Below are 20,922 nucleotides of genomic sequence, written 5' to 3'. Positions count from 1 at the left end.
AGTGCAATGCATGAACAAAATTCTTAACCTAAGCTAATGGATATACGGCTTTGTAAAGAAAACTAATCTGAAAAGCTCCTAAAGAGGAATTGCAAGCACAGCACTGACGTCTGACTTGTCGTCGCAGCACAAAAAAAACGTATTGTAAAGATTTCCCAATGTCATCTTGAGCTGACAATGCATAGAAAGTAATATATCTTAGTGAGTTGTATATTTCTTTTCTTTCTAAATGAGCTATTTTTACTCAACTGTTTTTAGAAGGGGCATTATTTAGTTGGTACATCCATTTTTGGACTTTAATTGTAATTGTATGTACAGTGACTATTGAAAAAAAATGACTTAGATGCCTAATGAGCTTAGTTCAACTGTCATACGCCCATCAGAACCCAAAATCTAAGTTTGATTGCAAACAATGGAGTGAAACAATGTAAATGTAAATCAACATTGTGTGCAGACTCAAAACATGGTTAAAACCATCATTTTGATCTCACAGATGGTCAGTCCCTGCATCCATAGCTCTGTCTATGAATTTGAGAGTGGTTACATTTCTACAGCCCCATAGCTCAGGTGTTTGCCAACACAGTGGCAAGGTCATTTTGTTATGTTTGAACTGCAGATTTCCCCATGGTTGTTAAATCGGTGATTCCTCTAACATTTGACTCTTTCCATGCAGCTGTGACTCGTCATTTGACCTTTCTCGTTCGTTACTCACTCACCATGGCAGGTTAGTGTGAAGTGACCAGCCAATCACAGTGGCTATTGTGTACACGTGAATCCAAGGTTAAAAGGTTTAAAGGGGGTTGACCCTCAATCTCCAGTCCTGTGTGTATTAGAGAGTACGAGAGACGGGGACTTGTTGCACCTCAATGGGAGAATGTCTAAACATTCATTGTGCCTCTACTCCGATGCATAATGAATGAGCAACAAAGAGAGATTGTTTCCTCAGTAAATCCAATGATTGTCCACGGCTACACTATATGTGTTACATTGGACAATAAAGTTGTATTGTTGTATTGCAAGTCTCGTGTGAGTTTGTCCAAATTAATTGTCAAGGGTCTCATCTATAAGAGCTCAGCTACAATGGGTATTGAGGACAAGAACTGGTATTGGAATGTACAGCACAATCTCTCTACCAATCTCTACAGCATGAATAAAACGTATTTTTTTTTAAAAAATTTTTTAGAACTATAACAGTGAAATGCAATGACCACATAAGACAACATTTATGAATGTTATTTCACTCATAACTGGAACTGCCTTGTTAGTATAATCAGCTCAATAGCAGAATATTGTCACTATGTATTCCATGTTTGTTTGCTGATTAGTGAAATGAGGAAACATCTAATTTAAGTGACATTTCATCTGCAATTAGAGACCCAACTGAGAAGCGATAATTGGATTTAAACTGTCAATAAACTGCATCAGAAGTCCAGACTAAAGAACTTAATCAGGATTAAGAGGTACTGTACAATTTAAATCAGGATTAAGAGAGGTACTGTAGTTAGAAAAACGAGTTAAATAGAAGTGACAGCACAAGACAGGGTAAGTTGAGCTGCGGGACAGAATAAGTTGAGTTGAGCTGCGGGACAGGATAAGGTGAGCTGAGCTGCGGGACAGGATAAGGTGAGCTGAGCTGCGGGACAGGATAAGGTGAGCTGAGCTGCGGGACAGGATTAGGTGAGCTGAGCTGCGGGACAGGATAAGGTGAGCTGAGCTGCGGGACAGGATAAGGTGAGCTGAGCTGCGGGACAGGATAAGGTGGGCTGAGCTGCGGGACAGGATAAGGTGGGCTGAGCTGCGGGACAGGATAAGGTGGGCTGAGCTGCGGGACAGGATAAGGTGGGCTGAGCTGCGGGACAGGGGTGAGCTCCGGGACAGGGGTGAGCTCCGGGACAGGGGTGAGCTCCGGGACAGGGGTGAGCTCCGGGACAGGGTTGAGCTCCGGGACAGGGATGTGCTGGGCTGAGCTGCAGGACAGGGGTGACTAGCGAGACAGGGCTGAGCTGAGCTGCGGGACAGGGCTGAGCTGAGCTCCGGGACAGGGGTGAGCTGGGCTGAGCTGCAGGACAGGGGTGAGCTGGGCTGAGCTGCAGGACAGGGGTGAGCTGCGGGACAGGGGTGAGCTGAGCTGCGGGAGAGGGCTGAGCTGAGCTGAGCTGCGGGACAGGGCTGAGCTGAGCTGAGGGACAGGGGTAAGCTGAGCTGAGCTGCGGGACAGGGGTGAGCTGAGCTGCGGGACAGGGCTGAGCTGAGCTGCGGGACAGGGCTGAGCTGAGCTGCCATCGGGACAGGGCTGAGCTGAGCTGCCATCGGGACAGGGCTGAGCTGAGCTGCCATCGGGACAGGGCTGAGCTGAGCTGCCATCGGGACAGGGCTGAGCTGCCATCGGGACAGGGCTGAGCTGAGCTGCCATCGGGACAGGGCTGAGCTGAGCTGCCCTCGGGACAGGGCTGAGCTGAGCTGAGCTGCCCTCGAGACAGGGCTGAGCTGAGCTGAGCTGCCCTCGAGACAGGGCTGAGCTGAGCTGAGCTGCCCTCGGGACAGGGCTGAGCTGAGCTGCCCTCGGGACAGGGCTGAGCTGAGCTGCCCTCGGGACAGTAATGAGCTGAGCTGCCCTCGGGACAGTGCTGAGCTGAGCTGCCCTCGGGACAGTGCTGAGCTGAGCTGCCATCGGGACAGGGCTGAGCTGAGCTGCCATCGGGACAGGGCTGAGCTGAGCTGCCATCGGGACAGGGCTGAGCTGAGCTGCCATCGGGACAGGGCTGAGCTGAGCTGAGCTGCCCTCGAGACAGGGCTGAGCTGAGCTGCCCTCGGGACAGGGCTGAGCTGAGCTGAGCTGCCCTCGAGACAGGGCTGAGCTGAGCTGAGCTGCCCTCGAGACAGGGCTGAGCTGAGCTGAGCTGCCCTCGAGACAGGGCTGAGCTGAGCTGAGCTGCCCTCGAGACAGGGCTGAGCTGAGCTGAGCTGCCCTCGGGACAGGGCTGAGCTGAGCTGCCCTCGGGACAGTAATGAGCTGAGCTGCCCTCGGGACAGTAATGAGCTGAGCTGCCCTCGGGACAGTAATGAGCTGAGCTGCCCTCGGGACAGTAATGAGCTGAGCTGCCCTCGGGACAGTAATGAGCTGAGCTGCCCTCGGGACAGTAATGAGCTGAGCTGCCCTCGGGACAGTAATGAGCTGAGCTGCCCTCGGGACAGTGCTGAGCTGAGCTGCCCTCGGGACAGTGCTGAGCTGAGCTGCCCTCGGGACAGTGCTGAGCTGAGCTGCCCTCGGGACAGTGCTGAGCTGAGCTGCCCTCGGGACAGTGCTGAGCTGAGCTGCCCTCGGGACAGGGCTGAGCTGAGCTGCCCTCGGGACAGGGCTGAGCTGAGCTGCCCTCGGGACAGGGCTGAGCTGAGCTGCCCTCGGGACAGGGCTGAGCTGAGCTGCCCTCGGGACAGGGCTGAGCTGAGCTGCCCTCGGGACAGGGCTGAGCTGAGCTGCCCTCGGGACAGGGCTGAGCTGAGCTGCCCTCGGGACAGTGCTGAGCTGAGCTGCCCTCGGGACAGTGCTGAGCTGAGCTGCCCTCGGGACAGTGCTGAGCTGAGCTGCCCTCGGGACAGTGCTGAGCTGCCCTCGGGACAGTGCTGAGCTGAGCTGCGGGACAGGGCTGAGCTGAGCTGCGGGACAGGGCTGAGCTGAGCTGAGCTGCGGGACAGGGCTGAGCTGAGCTGAGCTGCGGGACAGGTCTGAGCTGAGCTGAGCTGAGCGACAGGGCTGAGCTGAGCTGCGGGACAGGGCTGAGCTGAGCTGCGGGACAGGGCTGAGCTGAGCTGCGGGACAGGGCTGAGCTGAGCTGCGGGACAGGGCTGAGCTGAGCTGCGGGACAGGGCTGAGCTGAGCTGCGGGACAGGGCTGAGCTGAGCTGAGCGACAGGGCTGAGCTGAGCTGCGGGACAGGGCTGAGCTGAGCTGCGGGACAGGGCTGAGCTGAGCTGCGGGACAGGGCTGAGCTGAGCTGCGGGACAGGGCTGAGCTGAGCTGCGGGACAGGGCTGAGCTGAGCTGGGACAGGGTAAGTTAAGTCGCCTACAAATGTCTACACAGCATTTAATTTGACCACTACCCTTTAAAACAATGTCTAGCTTCATTTCCCAAATACAATTCCACCTAATCACAACTGCTTTCTTGTCTTTTAATCATTTTAAGCATCTTTTAACACAGGTTTAACACCTAACAAACACTTTGTACTTTTTAGTCGCTGGGATATGAGGTAACAGGGCCTTGCATTACACCTGGGAAGCAAACACTTCAATTTGCTCAACTTGACATTGACTCAACTTACCCCATGGGAAACATTTGTACTATTTTAGCGCACACAGCCAAATGGATGCACTTTCATGCTAGGTTTATGACCTCATGTTTAAGCTAGAGACCCCAACTGATGTAAAGCACCTTCAGAAAGTATTCACACTCCTTGACTTCTTCCACATTTTGTTTTGTTACAGCCTGAATTTTAAATTGATTAAATTTGTGTGGTTTTTTTGGCACTGGCCAACACACAATAACTCATTACGTCAAAGTGGAATTGTGTTTTTCGAAAAATTTACAAATCCATTAAACACGTAAAGCTGAAATGTCTTTGAGTCAATAAGTATTCAACCACTTTGTTGTGGCAAGCCTAAATAAGTTAAGGAGTAGAAATGTACTTAACAAGTGGCATAATAAGTTACATGGACTCACTCTGTGTACAATAATAGTGTTTAACATGGTTTATGAATGACTACCTCATCTCTGTACCCCACACATAAAGTTACCTGACATTGAATATCCCTTTGAGCATGGTGAAGTTATTAGTTACACTTTGGATGGTGTGTTAACACACCCAGTCACTGTTTGGCCATAATGCCCATCGTTATGTTTGGAGGAAAAAGGGGGATGCTTGCAAGACGAAGAACACCATCACAACCATGAAGCACGGGGGTGGCAGCATCATGTTGTGGGGGTGCTTTGCTGCAGGAGGGACTGGTGCACTTCACAAAATAGATTGCATCATGAGAAGGAAAATTATGTGGATATATTGAGGCAACATCTCAAGACATCAGTCAGGAAGTTAAAGCTTGGTCGCAAATGGGTCTTCCAAATGGACAATGACCTCAAGCATACTTCCAAAGTTGTGGCAAAATGGCTTAAGGACAACAAAGTCAAGGTATTGGAGTGGCCATCACAAAGCCCTGACCCCGATCCTATAGAAAATGTGTGGGCAGAACTGAAAAAGCGTGCACGAGCAAGGAAGCCTACAACTTGACTCATTTACACCAGCTCTGTCAGGAGGAATGGGCCAAAATTCACCCAACTTATTGTGGGAAGCTTGTAGAAGGCTACCCAAAAAGTTTGACCCAAGATAAACAATTTAAAGGCAACGCTACCAAATACTAGTTGAGTGTATGTAAACTTCTGACCCACTGGGAATGTGATGAAAGAAATAAAAGCTGAAATAAATCATTCTCTCTACTATTATTCTGACATTTCACATTCTTAAAATAAAGTGGTGATCCTAACTGACCTAAGACAGGGAATTTTTACTAGGATTAAAATGTCAGGAATTGTGAAAAACTGTTTAAATGTATTTGGCTAAGGTGTATGTAAACTTCTGACTTCAACTGTATATAATAGGCGGTGTCAGAGGAAAGCCCATAAAATTGTCAGAGACACCCAGGTTATAGACTGTTTTCTCTGCTACCGCAAGGCAAGCGGTACCGGAGTACCAAGTCTAGGACCAAAAGGCTCCACAACAGCTTCTACCCCCAAGCCATTAGACTGCTGAACAATTCATAAAAATCGCCACCGGACAATTTACATTGACACACACCACCCCCCAGCACTGTTGGTTAACCTCTCTAGGGAAGGTGGGACGAAATCGTCCCACCTACGTAACAGCCAGTGGAATCCTGTGGCGCGTTATTCAAATACCTTAGAAATGCTATTACTTCAATTTCTCAAACATATGACTATTTTACACCATTTTAAAGACAAGACTCTCGTTAATCTAACCACACTGTCCGATTTCAAAAAGGCTTTACAACGAAAGCAAAACATTAGATTATGTCAGCAGAGTACCCAGCCAGAAATAATCAGACACCCATTTTTCAAGCTAGCATATAATGTCACATAAACCCAAACCACAGCTAAATGCAGCACTAACCTTTGATGATCTTCATCAGCTGACACACCTAGGACATTATGTTATACAATACATGCATGTTTTGTTCAATCAAGTTCATATTTATATCAAAAACCAGCTTTTTACATTAGCATGTGACGTTCAGAACTAGCATTCCCACCGAACACTTCCGGTGAATTTACTAAATTACTCACGATAAACGTTCACAAAAAACATAACAATTATTTTAAGAATTATAGATACAGAACTCCTCTATGCACTCGCTATGTCCGATTTTAAAATAGCTTTTCGGTGAAAGCACATTTTGCAAAATTCTGAGTAGATAGCCCGGCATCACAGGGCTAGCTATTTAGACACCCACCAAGTTTAGCCCTCACCAAAGTCAGATTTACTATAAGAAAAATGTTATTACCTTTGCTGTTCTTTGTCAGAATGCACTCCCAGGACTTCTACTTCAATAACAAATGTTGGTTTGGTTCAAAATAATCCATAGTTATGTTCAAATATCCTCTGTTTTGTTTGTGCGTTCAAGACACTATCCGAAGTGTAAAGAAGGGTGACGCGCACGACGCATTTCGTGACAAAACATTTCTAAATATTCCATTACCGTACTTCGAAGCATGTCAACCGCTGTTTAAAATCAATTTTTATTCAATTTTTCTCGTAAAAAAACGATAATATTCCGACCGGGAAAGCGTGTTTACGTTCAAAGAGAGAGAAAATAAAAACATGGGGTCGCCTCGTGCACGCGCCTCAGTCTGATTGTCCTCTGATAGACCACTTACCAAAGGCGCTAATGTTTTTCAGCCAGGGGCTGGAATTACATCATTCAGCTTTTTCCCGGGTTCTGAGAGCCTATGGGAGCCGTAGGAAGTGTCACGTTACAGCAAAGATCCTCAGTTTTCAATAAAGAGAGTCAAGAAGAACAAGAACTTGTCAGACAGGCCACTTCCTGTAAGGAATCTTCTCAGGTTTTTGCCTGCCATGCGAGTTCTGTTATACTCACAGACACCATTCAAACAGTTTTAGAAACTTTAGGGAGTTTTCTATCCAAAGCCAATAATTATATGCATATTCTAGTTTCTGGGCAGTAGTAATAACCAGATTAAATCGGGTACGTTTTTTATCCGGCCGTGTAAATACTGCCCCCTAGCCCTAACAGGTTATTAAGGGCTTGTAAGTAAGCATTTCACGGTAAAGTCTACACTTGTTGTATTTGGCGCATGTGGCAAATAAAGTTTGATTTGATGAATACTTTCTGAAGGCACTGTATTGAACAATCTTAAAATCATCTACTTAGGTTTATATACAAGCATCACGAAACCTATAACAGTAAATTAATTTGACAGAATATTTTGGGGGAGCCTAACTTGCTTACCACTTTTCCATGTGTTTTTTTCCTTCACAGACCTGTTCCTAAATATTTGGTAAAATTATACATTTTGTGTATGGTTTCCTAGCAACAAGGGTTGCTCAACTTACCCCGCTCTCCCCTGCTGTTAGTATAACCATGTGTTAGTGCGGGTTTTCAGTGAATTAATGTAAACCATGAAGCTTCTCTGCATGTCCTGCAGTGCAGGAAATTTTTAAGCAACAAAAGGGTGATCAAATTCAGAGCTTACAGCTGTAGAGAGAAAACACTTTCCCTCTGCCTTCCCACTGTTTTGGGTGTTCCAGCAAACATACTCATGACTTCCAGTTAGTCTAACAGCACTAACAATCTTAGACTAACATGCTGACCAGACCAGACAAGTTGCGTGCGTGAGCGTCGCAAAATAAATGTAGAAATCCATGTTATTCAATTATTGCACCCACACTGCTCACGTGCGCCAAAGAGCAGATCGCGCTGAAAGTCCTGCCTCTCCCATCTCCTCATTGGTTTATAGAAGCAGGTACCCACGTGCCATCTCCTCATTGGTTATACCCATGTGGGTGATTGAAAGACGAACTGTTTTGCCGGTTGTCGTGGTAATACTATGAAAGTTTAGATGCCAATCACCATATAAGTTCAAAGATGAAAAAGCCTGGAAGCAGGAGAGATGACTAGCAACGATTCGGTTGGCCATTTTATGTGTGGATTAATTGTCGGAGTAGAGGACCTTGTGCATTTCAGGTAAAATAACAACTCAATGTTTATATCCCAGCATGTTTAATGCTTTTCGACCTGTCCCCAAATTAATGTAATTGGTTCAGAGTTTGTTTTGATATTTTAACCTGCGTGTTGTGATCGCGTTTGGTATAGGGGGACAAAATAAATGTATGCACGATAGCGCACGATGGCCCACGCGCACAGCCGGTTTGGGTTCCGTGTAAGAACCATTCACACCACCTTACTGTGCTGGCTTGGATGTTCTCTCTTCACATTGTTGATGCATAACTAGGCCAGCACAGTCTAGCTCAGCTCAGTAGTGTGAAAAAGGCATAGTAGCAAAGGGAGGACTTTGACTGTTGTGAGTGGGCTGGCTGGGCTCACCTTCCTCATGGCCTCCAGTTGGTGCTGCTTGTTCTCGTTGGCCGTCTGCAGCTCCCTCATCCTGAGCTCCAGCTCCTCCTGCTCCGCTTGCTGTTTCTGCCTCAAATCCCGCCGCTTCTGAAGGGACTCGCGGTGTGGCACCGTCCGTCCCAACTGCAGCAGACTGAGACACATCTGGATGGCTGAGATGGAGAGGAGACATACCAGACAGGGGTCAGTTCCAAGGCTGGGAAATGTTCAGTATAGGCAAACGATGTGGCACGTTGCAGATAGAAATGTGATGAGTAAAGCTGATAGGATTCCTTATTCTACATGTCGGAGAGGCATGTCTATTCTACATAACATATATCTATCTGAACATTCCACAATGTTGTGCTCTGCTGAACACCCCCCTGTACATATACCTATCAACCAAGTCTAAATGTCCAATCCAAGCATTCCATAATACCAAAAGGAGATAAATTGCATGGTGAGAGAATTGTAAACTACAAGAGTAACATTACACAACAACAGGATTTGAAGTGCAAAAACAATATAATACAAAAAAATCTATGTATGAGTTATTTCATTTATGATTAAATATGAATTAAATATGTCCACGTCCTACCCTGAATCCATTCCTGTTTCCTCTTCTTATCTGACGCGTTGATCTCATAGCTTTTGTCAGAGCATTTGACATAGAACAGGCACTTCTTTCCTTCCTTATCCGGTAACGACTGCAAAGACAAATTCAGAAATAAATGTCACTCTTTCACCAACGTACACTCAGTATATAAAACATTAGGAACACCAGCTCTTTCCATGACATAGACTATCCAGGTAAACGCTATGATCCCTTATTGATGTCACATTTTAAATCCACTTCAATCAGTGTAGATGAAGGGGAGGAGATTTTTAAGCATTGAGACAATTGCAACATGGATTGTGTATGTGTGACATTCAGAGGTTGACTGGGCAAGACAAAATATTTAAGTGCCTTTGAACGAGGTATGGTAGTAGGTGCCAGGCAGGCACACCGGTTTGTGTCAAGAACTGCAATGCTGCAGGGTTTTTCACGCACAACAGTTTTCCGTGTGTATCAAGAATGGTCCACAGCCTAAAGGACATACAGCCAACTTGAGACAACTGTGGGAAGCATTGGAGTCAACATGGACCAGCATCCCTGTGGAACGCTTTTGACACCTTGTAGAGTCCATGCCCTGACAAATTGAAGCTGTTCTGAAGGCAAAAGGGGGTGCAACTCAATATTAGGAAGGTGTTTCTAATGTTTTCTACACTCAGTGTATATTATTAGTTAGGTTAAGGTGTAAAATTAATGTATGAGCCTTGTTTGTTGTTGTTTAGTGTTCCTTGCCTCGACACAGCAGTTTCCATCCAGCATGATGTCGCCCTTCTTCTCAGCCAGGTCCTCGCTCACGTAGTAGGAGATGGAGTCGGGCCTCAGGAGGAACCAGCGCTCTGTCCAGTTTTTCCTCTTGTGGCCCTTTTTCATCATGTAGCCCTGCATCAAGAGAATACAGTATGTTTCAGTCTTTTTTTTTTTTTTATCTGTCGGTTTGTGTTAATATCTGTGTTGAGATAATGGGATGGCTCCTGTCAGTTTAACTGCTTAGTTGACCACTGCACAGCCAACATGATGAGTTTGTGGTGTTGCATATGAGATTCTAATTGTCAATATTCATGTTGTCCCTATAACATGACTACTGCACTCGACTGACCATCGCTTTGGTGTGCTGTGTTTAAAAGCTCACTCCATGCTACAGTATTGCTAGTACATAACACGGGTCAACGCTATCCATCAATCACGGTCACATAGAGAACGATAATGTGGTTGATGTCAACATCGTGCCAAGATATGGAGATATAAATGGGCCTGATGCCAACCTGTTTGAATACGTCAAGGATGAGCTCGTGGAAGACCTCGGTGATGCCCATGGAGAGGGTCTGGCGGTCCACGCCCTTGCTGAAGGTGCCCCTGCCTACCAGGGTGATGAGCTCCCAGGCACTCAGACTCTGCTGCTTGATGCTCAGCTCTAACTTGTAGTCCTCAAAGCGCTCCTCCACCCAACTGCCACCCATGGCCTCCGTCAGCTTGCGCAGGAAGTACTCGATCTGAGGGAGGTGGGGAAGAGACAGACAGGTCAGCATACCCACACACCAACAAAGAAAATACCCATACTTCCTTTGAAGTGACACAATCTGTATGTTACAGTAGGGAAAGGGGGATACCTAGTCAGTTGTCCAACAATGTATTCAACTGAAATGTGTCTTCTGCATTTAACCCAACCCCTCTGAATCAGAGAGGTGCAGATGGCTGCCTTAATCGACGTCCACGTCTCCGGGGCCGGGGAACAGTGGGTTAACTGCCTTGTTCAGGGGCAAAACGACAGATTTTTACCTTGTCAGCTCGGGGATTCGATCCAGCAACCTTCCAGTTACTGGCCCAAGTTTCTAACCACTAGACTACCTGCCACATGTGTTTATGTGGAATAATAAAAAGGAGTAATAATCCTCACAGCAATAATTATATGAAACTACACACAGTTTCCATTAATGACCTTATAATAAATCCTGCCGTGTTGTAATTTAACAGCAAGCTGCTAACTTCCTGTTCTGTGAGAGCTGTTTGGCAATGGTGATGGTCTTTCTCCAAAAGGAGTACATAAAATATAACAGTGGATCTGAACATTACTTCTTTACCTATAACCTACTTCCTTATTTTGACAGAGGTAGAGGTATCGTTGATACGGAAGAGGAAAATAATGTTATATCATGAGTTTCAGACTGATTATCTGTACAACTGATTTTGTTAATAATCAAACCAAACTTCGCACAAATTCAGGTTTGTGTTGGGACTAAATGTGTCAGCATTAGAGCCCAGGTCATGTTCATTAGGACACTCGACAGAAACGTTTTAAAACCTTTTACAACAGAAAATGGAAATTAGCGTTTCTTATTGGACGGTCCCTGCCTGTTTAAGTCGGTTTTCCTCTGTTTGGTGCCCAATGAACACAACCCCTGTCCAATCTCACCTCCTCAGTGACGATGGCCAGTGGGTATTTCTCTTCAGATAGGAAGTTGAAGATGCACCAGATCTTGAAAGCGTCTTCGTCAGAGATGAGGAGGTGGGTTCTGTTGAGGTTCTTACGGGCGCACAGGGTCCAGCACATTCTGTTAAAGTCCTGCCGGTCAAAGTTGTCCTGGACCTGCAATTAGGAACAGTCTCAGGTCAGGTCACTTGGCTGAAGACTGGCATTTTTCATATGAGAAAAACACAACAAAGGCACAATAAGCCAACTCTGCACTAAGGACATCTTCACTCTTCTCTTTATACTACAGTTAAGGTTTAAAATGGCATGGAAGACCATACATTCAGTGTAGGTTTGATTAACACATGAATCAAACCAAATTCATAGGACAGAATGAAAGGAGAAACTTTGTTTTTCGTAAACAGCTGACCTGGCCACTATTATTAGCATTTTCACGCTAAAGTATCCAAAAACTCAATGATGTTATTTGGATATGAAGAGCGAAAAAGCTAATATAGTACCATTGACTTGTATTGGATTTGTGCCACAAATACTAAAATGTTAGCATTTGAAACAGTGGCCAGGTAAACAAAAACAAAGCATGGGTAGCTGTCGTATCTTGTCCATAGACCGCTTACAGGGTAAGGAAACCAATGTCATTTTGTAATTTGGGTGAACGATCCCTTTAACATTTAGAGGGGGGATTCAATTGTTTGTAGGAACGGCACCATCTATTAGCAGCAACAGCATCATCTAGTGGTCAGAACCAGGTAATATCCGGATGCAGGACAACACTAAATTCACTGAGAATTTATTACATAGGGATGAAGGAAAAAAATTGTCCAAGGTGCAGCTCCATACCACTTGTTAAACAGAGAACTCCTACTATGTACTTGTTGTTGGGGTGGATTTGGCATGGGGAGTCCATGGGTGTTGGATTTGGCGTGGGGTGTGGCTTGACTATTTCTTTGGCATGTCTTACTCATTGTTAGAATATTTGTTTTGTACAAATCGGATGTTATGTACTATATTTATTGAATATTATATGAATCCTATCATTTTAAATGGCCAATTTGGGTGCAATAAATTTGCTTAATTTCTCAGAGATTAAATTATATTTCAACAAAATGTTGAAGGAATGCTAATTTGATCTGTTACAGAAATTATTACAGAACAATCTGAGATGGTGGGTTTCATGGCTTGCTGAATGGACGTTGAATGACACTTAGCTGTTTATACAGATGCCTGACTCAACTCAGCTAAATCACAACAGAGAGATAGGCCTGATAATGATTATCAGCAATCTACAAATAGCAAGTGATGCATCAACAGAGAAACAGACTTTTGAAACGCAAGCGGAATATGTATTAAGGAGACGTCTTTAGGAGTGTTTAAAACATACATCTAACCCTAATCTGGATGAAAGACAAAAATGACCACAAACAAAAAGCTGAAAATGCTCTTCCCATATGAAAAATAACCATGAAAAGCAAATAAGAATCTTGTATGGCAGAATAAGATTAAAAGCTATAAAGTATCTGGTAAGATTTTGTACGTTATATGTCAGTAGTGTATGTGTGTTAACTTATGCCATGTGACATACAAGTCACTACATGATTATGGTGAATTTCTTACAAAGATAGGGTATGACATATTTGAGACAAACTATATGAGTCAGATAGGAATTTTATAAGAAAAGTGTATGTTCTGACATTGTAACCTCTACAAAATAAATGTTTTCCTTATAGGTTTCACATTGTTTATACACAATGCATTCGGAAAGTATTCAGACTTTTTCCACATTTTGTTAAGTTACAGCCTTATTCTAAAATGGATTAAATCGTTGTTTTGCCCCTCAATCTACACACAATACCCCATAATGACAAAGCAAAAACAGGTTTTTAGACATTTTTGCAAATGTATTAAAAATAGATAACTGAAATATCACATTTACATAAGTTCTCAGACCCTTTACTCAGTACTTTGTTGAAACACCTTTGGGAGTGATTACATCTGAGTCTTTTTTTTATTTATTTCTCCTTTATTTAACCAGGTAGGCTAGTTGAGAACAAGTTCTCATTTACAACTGCGACCTGGCTAAGATAAGCAAAGCAGTTCGACACAAACAACAACACAGTTACACATGGAATAAACAAACATACATAATACAGTAGAAAAAGTCTATATACAGAATGGTGTTGTCTGCGTAGAGGTGGATCAGAGAATCACAAGAAGCAAGAGCGATATCATTGCTGTATACAGAGAAGAGAGTCGGCCCGAGAATTGAACCCTGTGGCACCCCCATAGAGACTGCCAGAGGTCCGGACAACAGGCCCTCCATTTGACACACTGAACTCTGAGAAGTAGTTGGTGAACCAGGCGAGGCAATCATTTGAGAAACCAAGGCTGTTGAGTCTGCCGATAAGAATGTGGTGATTGACAGAGTCGAAAGCCTTGGCCAGGTCTTCTTGGGTATGACCCTACAAGCTTGGCATACCTGTATTTGGGAAGTTTCTCCCATTCTTCTCCGCAGATCGTCTGGGTTGGATGGGGAGCGTCACTGCACAGCTATTTTCAGGTCTTTCCAGAGATGTTCAAACGGGTTCAATTCTGGGCTCTGGCTGGGACACTCAATGACATTCAGAGACTTGTTCCGAAGCCACTCCTGCGTTGTCTTGACTGTGTGCTTAGGGTCATTGTGCTGTTGGAAGGTGAACCTTCACCCCAGTCTGAGGTCCTGAGCGCTCTGGAGCAGATTTTTATCAAGGATCTCTCTGCACTTGGCTCCGTTCATCTTTCCCTCGATCCTGACTACACTCCCAGTCCCTGCCACTGAAAAACATGCCCACAGCATGATGCTGCCACCACCATGCTTCACCATAGGGATGGTGCCAGGCTTCCTTCAGATGTGACGCTTGGCATTCAGGCCAAAGATTTCAATCTTGGTTTCATCAGACCAGAGAATCTTGTTTCTCATGGTCTGAGAGTCTTTAGGTGCCTTTTGGCAAACTCCAAGCGGGCTGTCGTGTGCCTTTTACTGAGAAGTGGCTTCCGTCTGGCCATTCTACCATAAAGGCCTGATTTGTGGAGTGCTGCAGAGATGGTTGTCCTTCTGGAAGGTTCTCCCATCTCCACAGAGGAACTCTGGCGCACTTAGAATGACCATCGGTTCTTGGTCACCTCCCTGACCAAGGCCCTTCTACCCCGATTGCTCAGTTTGGCTGGGCGGCCAGCTCTAGGAAGAGTTTTGGTGGTTCCAAACTTCTTCCATTTAAGAATAGGGTGTCATCCGGGCTAGGGGAGGGTTTGACAGGGGTAGGCAGTCATTGTAAAATAAGAATTTATTCTTAACTGACTTGCCTGGTTAAATAAAACAGAATGCTAAGAGACCACCGTGTTCTTGGGTACTTTCAATGTTGCAGACATTTTTGCTACCCTTCCCCAGATCTGTGCCTCGACACAATCCTGTCATCTCGGCGCTCTACAGACAATTCCTTCGACCTCATAGCTTGGTTTTTGCTCTGACACGCACTGTCAACTGTGAGACCTTATATAGACCGGTGTGTACCTTTCCAAATCATGTCCAATCAATTGAATTTACCACATGTGGACTCCAATTAAGTTGAAGAAACATCTCAAGGATGATCAATGGAAACAGGATGCACCGGAACTCAATTTAGAGTCTCATAACAAAGGATCTGAATAAGGTATTTGTTTTTTTTATTAACAATAAATTTGCAAACATTGCTAAAAACCTGTTTTGACTTTGTCATTATGGGGTATGTAGATTATTGTGTGTAGGAACATTTTTGAATAAGGCTGTAACGTAACAAAATGTGGAAAATGGGATGGGGTCTGAATACTTTTTGAATGCATATACAAAAACATGAAAAAGTACAATATTTGTATATTCACTTAACAAAAATAAACGCAAAATGCAACAATTTCAAAGATTTTACTGAGTTACAGTTCATATAAGGAAATCAGTCAATTGAAATAAATTAATTAGGCTCTAATTTATGGATTTCACATGACTGAGAATACAGATATGCATCGGTTGGTCACAGATACCTTAAATAAAAGGTAGCGCCGTGGATCAGAAAACCAGTCAGTATCTGGTGTAACCACCATTTGACTCATGCAGCGCGACATCTCCTTCGCATAGAGTTCATCAGGCTGTTGATTGTGGCCTGTGGAATGTTGTCTCATTCCTCTTCGATGGCTGTGCGAAGTTGCTGGATATTGGGGAACTGGAATAGGCTGTCGTACACATCAATCCAGAGCATCCCAAACATGCTCAATGGGTGACATGTCTGGTGATTATGCAGGCCATGGAAGAACTGGGACATTTTCAGCTTCCAGGAATTATGTACAGATCTTTGCAACATGAGGCCGTGCATTATCATGCTGAAATATGAGGTGATGGCTGTGGATGAATGACACGACAATGGGCCTCAGGATCTCATCAAGCTATCTCTGTGCATTCAAATTGCCATTGATAAAATGCAATTGTGTTCATTGTCCGTAGTTTATGCCTGCCCATACCATAACTTCACCTCCACCATGGGGCACTCTGTTCACAACGTTGACATCAGCACACCGCACACAACACCATACACGCTGTCTGCCATCTGCCTGGTACAGTTGAAACCGGGATTCATCCGTGAAGAGCACACTTATCCAGTGTGCCAGTGGACATTGAAGGTGAGCATTTAACCACTGAAGTCGGTTACGACGCCAAACTGCAGTCAGGTCAAGACCCTGGTGACGACAATGAACATGCAGATGAGCTTCGCTGAGACAGTTTCTGACAGTTTGTGCAGAAATACTTTGGTTGTGCAAACCCACAGTTTCATCAGCTGTCTGGGTGGCTGGTCTCAGATGATCCCTCAAGTGAAGAGGCCGGATGTGGAGGCTGGCGTGGCTACACGTGGTCTGCGGTTGTGAGGCCAGTTGGATATACTGCCAAGTTGTCTAAAACGACGTTGGAGGCAGCTTATAGTAGAGAAATGAACATTCAATTCTCTGTCAACAGCTCTGTTGGACATTCAAGCAGTCAGCATACCAATTGCACGCTCCCTCAAAACTTGAGACATCTGTCGCATTGTGTTCTGTGACCAAACTGCACATTTTAGACCGGCCTTTTATTGGCCCCAGCACAAGGTGCACATGTGTAATGATCATGCTGTTTAATCAGCTTCTTGATAATCCATCCACCTGACAAATGAGAAATGCTCACTAACAGGGATAGAAACAAATTTGTGCACAAAATGAGAGAAATAAGCTCTTTGTGAGTATGGACATTTTCTGGGATCTTTTATTTAACCTCATGAAACATGGGACCAACACTTTACATGTCGCGTTTACATTTTTGTTCCGTGTACATTTACATTTTCAGGTATGAGTTTACATGGTTAAGGCTGGGCAGCACCTTTTACTGGACAGTTGATTTATTTACAGGTCACCCATCCAGCCTTTGGTCTCCCATACAGAGTTTTAACCAAGCCCAGCCCTGCTTAGCTTTGACATGTCACTGACTACTACCAATGTACTACCGTGAGAATGATTGTTGAGGGATCTCAAAATAGATTCACTGCTGCTTTCACTCATTCCTCCTCCTCCTTTCTGCCTCTGTTTCTCCTCCTCCCGCTCTTGCTCCTCCTCCTCTTCTTCTTGCTCCTCGCAGCGGATAAATCCTCCTCTTCTTGCTCCTCGCAGCGGATAAATCCTCCTCTTCTTGCTCCTCGCAGCGGATAAATCCTCCTCTTCTTGCTCCTCGCAGCGGATAAATCCTCCTCTTCTTGCTCCTCGCAGCGGATAAATCCTCCTCCTCCTCGCAGCGGATAAATCCTCCTCTTCTTGCTCCTCCTCCTCGCAGCGGGGTTTGCTTCTTTCTTGAATAAGTGTGTCAATGACATCAGACAGTTGTGTATCCAATGAAATGTGTATGTCCCATGCATGTGAGACCTTCTAAGGCTTAGCTTACATGACTCTTGTTTGTTTTTTATATAATACATGCAACATTTCTGTTATGTCTAATGTTACCACCTCTATAATTCAGACATTACAAGAATCTTCTCAGTGTATTTGCTGCCGTATGTATTAGTTCCAGGTAGAACATGTGTCTTTTCGGTGGATGGCGCAGTCAGAGTAAACAGTGTAAATCGCATTTTAACGTAATAGATTTAGCCAGTGGGTAACTTATGGAATAGACAACGCCTGGAATGCGGTTTTAACCAATCAGCATTCAGGATTAGACCCACCCGTTGTATAAATCCACAATAATAAGATGACATATATACAAAATAAAAGCATACTGCTATTATTATTATTGAGTAATTTGTTCGATGTGTCTCTAATTTCCCTCCCCCTCACGAGGTGGTGGGGGAATATTTTTACAACAGGGCTGAGTTCTGCAGGTTAGAACATTGTGGAACGTTCAGTTAAAATTATGTACAATAAACATTACTCTTTGACATGTAGAATGGGCTTAATGTCAGGTCTATTCATAACACTTCTCACTGCAACCTTCCACAGAGTTTGCCTATTGAACGTGGCCCAGGTAAGAATCAGGTCAATGAACTAAGGGGAAACACAGGTGTGGCCTGTCTGCCTTCAACATCAGCAGACACTATAGAGCTGTGGTTTGTTTCGGGTGAGTCAAAGATTGCACAGTAACACTTCCAGTTGAAGCTCGCATCCGCTACAAGACCATGGTGCTTGCCTACGGAGCTGTGAGGGGAACGGCACCTCCGTACCTACACCCAAACAAGGGCACTGCGTTCATCCTCCTCTGGCCTGCTCGCCTCCCTACCTCTGAGGAAGCACAGTTCCCGCTCAGCCCAGTCAAAACTGTTCGCTGCTCTGGCACCCCAATGGTGGAACAAGCTCCCTCACGACGCCAGGACAGCGGAGTCAATCACCACCTTCCGGAGACACCTGAAACCCCACCTCTTTAAGGAATACCTGGGATAGGATAAAGTAATCCTTCTAACCCCCCCCCTTAAAAGATTTAGATGCACTATTGTAAAGTGCTTGTTCCACTGGATATCATAAGGTGAATGCACCAATTTGTAAGTCGCTCTGGATAAGAGCGTCTGCTAAATGACTTAAATGTAAATGTAAATGTAACACCAACTCAAGGGAAATATAATTTCACAGTAATACCAGCGAGGTAGGCAGAAAGAGGATGCGGATGAAGGAGCAATAGAAGTTGTGAAAGTGGGATTATTATGAAATAGCAGCTCTTTCTCTGTCCTCACAATGTTGTGTCATGGTCATCTCGTTCTTGCTATGTACTAGATGGTCCAGACTGAGGTCTCTCTCTCTCTCTGCCATTCTCCCACTCTCTGCACCTCAACAATGGGGGCCTTGTCACGGCCCCTCCAGAAACCAGTCCTGCCTCTCCACTGCAGATACACATGCTCGTTAGTATTCTCTGCAGTGGAATGTCCAAACAGGTTTACAAACAGTCTTATCACTGTCATTGGCCCTCCAGGAGACTGAAACTTCCTACCGTCAAATGGTCACATCACAGAGATGCCTGTTGTTACTGTAGCGCGAGGGCAGAGGACAGGTCATTCAAAAGTAATTATGAAATTACAAACAAGGTAGAATATGATATAGAGCGTATGTGTTACTCTATTATGAAACGTGGATCGAAATATGTCGAGGTCTAGGCAAGACTAGGACGGACAGAGTTGTTAAACTAGCAAGACATGAAATGAGGAAATAATTCAACCACAGCAGCCTTAAAAATGTTAACTAAAAATGAAGGTCACATGTTCACAGCCTTGTACTATTTTGGTGCTCTGTTGTTTGTGTGACCTTGCTTTCTTTTGTTCCCCTTCTAACAAAAGGGGAACAAATTAAGCTCCCAATTAACAATGCATTCCAGGTTTCTACAGGGTCAGTTGGCTAGGAAGAATGATGTGCTCCACATAGTGAGGGACTGCTGAGTCCCAAATGGCAGAATGGGGAATTATGTGGAACAGTCAGCGATGGACTTGATTGTCTCTCCGGCTGAGTTACTGTAATTGTCTGACAAGTGGAGTGAGTCAGTGAGGAAGAAGGTGACACACACACACACGACTGTTAGGCTGGAGTTTCCCTGGGGAGTGGGGGTGGTGCTCCCGACCTGTTTGGTAGGGTCATATCCACATGGGTGGGGAGACTCTTGACGTTTGTCCATGATGTCATATCTAGGTTCCTGAAACCTTTTTGTAGTATTAGAGGAATGAGAGCTCCAGGAAGTGACAGAAGATATATCAACACGTCAGAGAATGAAATGGGCTAATGTACCGTAAAGTGTGTTGTAAAATCCCTTGTCATCTATTTCCTCGTGTGTGTCATAGGAAGCACTTGAACAGTAAATATCTGCCTTCAAATGGAAATCCCAGGGTATGAAATGCACACCAAGTCCAAAATGGGTTCTTACCAGGAACATTTTTAAACGTTAACCAAAAACATTCTAATTTTAAACTGTCATTGATGACAATAAATGCTGTAGTAATTCTTTAGAACAACACACAAGAATTCTATGTCATGAAAAACAAGTATGAAAACAAATATGCCAAAACGAGGAAGGGCTCAGTTCTAGGCCCTCTCCTATTCTCGCTATACACCAAGTCACTTGGCTCTGTCATATCCTCACATTGTCTCTCCTATCATTGCCACGCAGACGACACACAATTAATCTTCTCTTTTCCCCCTTCTGATAACCAGTTGGCGAATCGCATCTCTGCATGTCTGGCAGACATATCAGTGATGACGGATCACCACCTCAAGCTGAACCTCGGCAAGACGGAGCTGCTCTTCCTCCCGGGGAAAGACTGCCCGTTCCATGATCTCGCCATCACGGTTGACAACTCCATTGTGTCCTCCTCCCAGAGTGCTAAGAGCCTTGGCGTGACCCTGGACAACACCCTGTCGTTCTCCGCTAACATCAACGCGGTGACCCGATCCTGTAGGTTCATGCTCTACAACATTCGCAGAGTACGACCCTGCCTCACACAGGAAGCGGCGCAGGTCCTAATCCAGGCACTTGTCATCTCTCGTCTTGATTACTGCAACTCGCTGTTGGCTGGGCTCCCTGCCTGTGCCATTAAACCCCTACAACTCATCCAGAACGCTGCAGCCCGTCTGGTGTTCAACCTTCCCAAGTTCTCTCACGTCACCCCGCTCCTCCGCACACTCCACTGGCTTCCAGTTGAAGCTCGCATCTGCTACAAGACCGTGGTGCTTGCCTACGGAGCTGTGAGG

At 45.0% G+C, this 20,922-nt stretch overlaps 1 protein-coding gene across 1 annotated transcript in view; it reads right to left on the bottom strand.

The window, feature by feature from the left end:
- LOC106584609 (switch-associated protein 70) overlaps positions 1-20,922 on the bottom strand; it is a 29,817-nt gene that overhangs the window by 7,163 nt on the left and 1,732 nt on the right. The window contains exons 3-7 of the mRNA XM_014170082.2: positions 11,665-11,838; positions 10,517-10,744; positions 9,987-10,133; positions 9,240-9,348; positions 8,633-8,814 (exon numbers count right to left, since the gene is read on the bottom strand). Of these exons, the coding sequence (XP_014025557.2) occupies positions 8,633-8,814; positions 9,240-9,348; positions 9,987-10,133; positions 10,517-10,744; positions 11,665-11,838 (840 nt within the window). The remainder of the gene's footprint in view (positions 1-8,632; positions 8,815-9,239; positions 9,349-9,986; positions 10,134-10,516; positions 10,745-11,664; positions 11,839-20,922) is intronic.

This window comes from Salmo salar, chromosome ssa23 (genome assembly GCF_905237065.1).
Source record: "Salmo salar chromosome ssa23, Ssal_v3.1, whole genome shotgun sequence".
NCBI lineage: Eukaryota > Metazoa > Chordata > Actinopteri > Salmoniformes > Salmonidae > Salmo > Salmo salar.
Note: the sequence above shows the minus strand (reverse complement) of the source record. Positions and strands in the feature narration are given on the sequence as shown.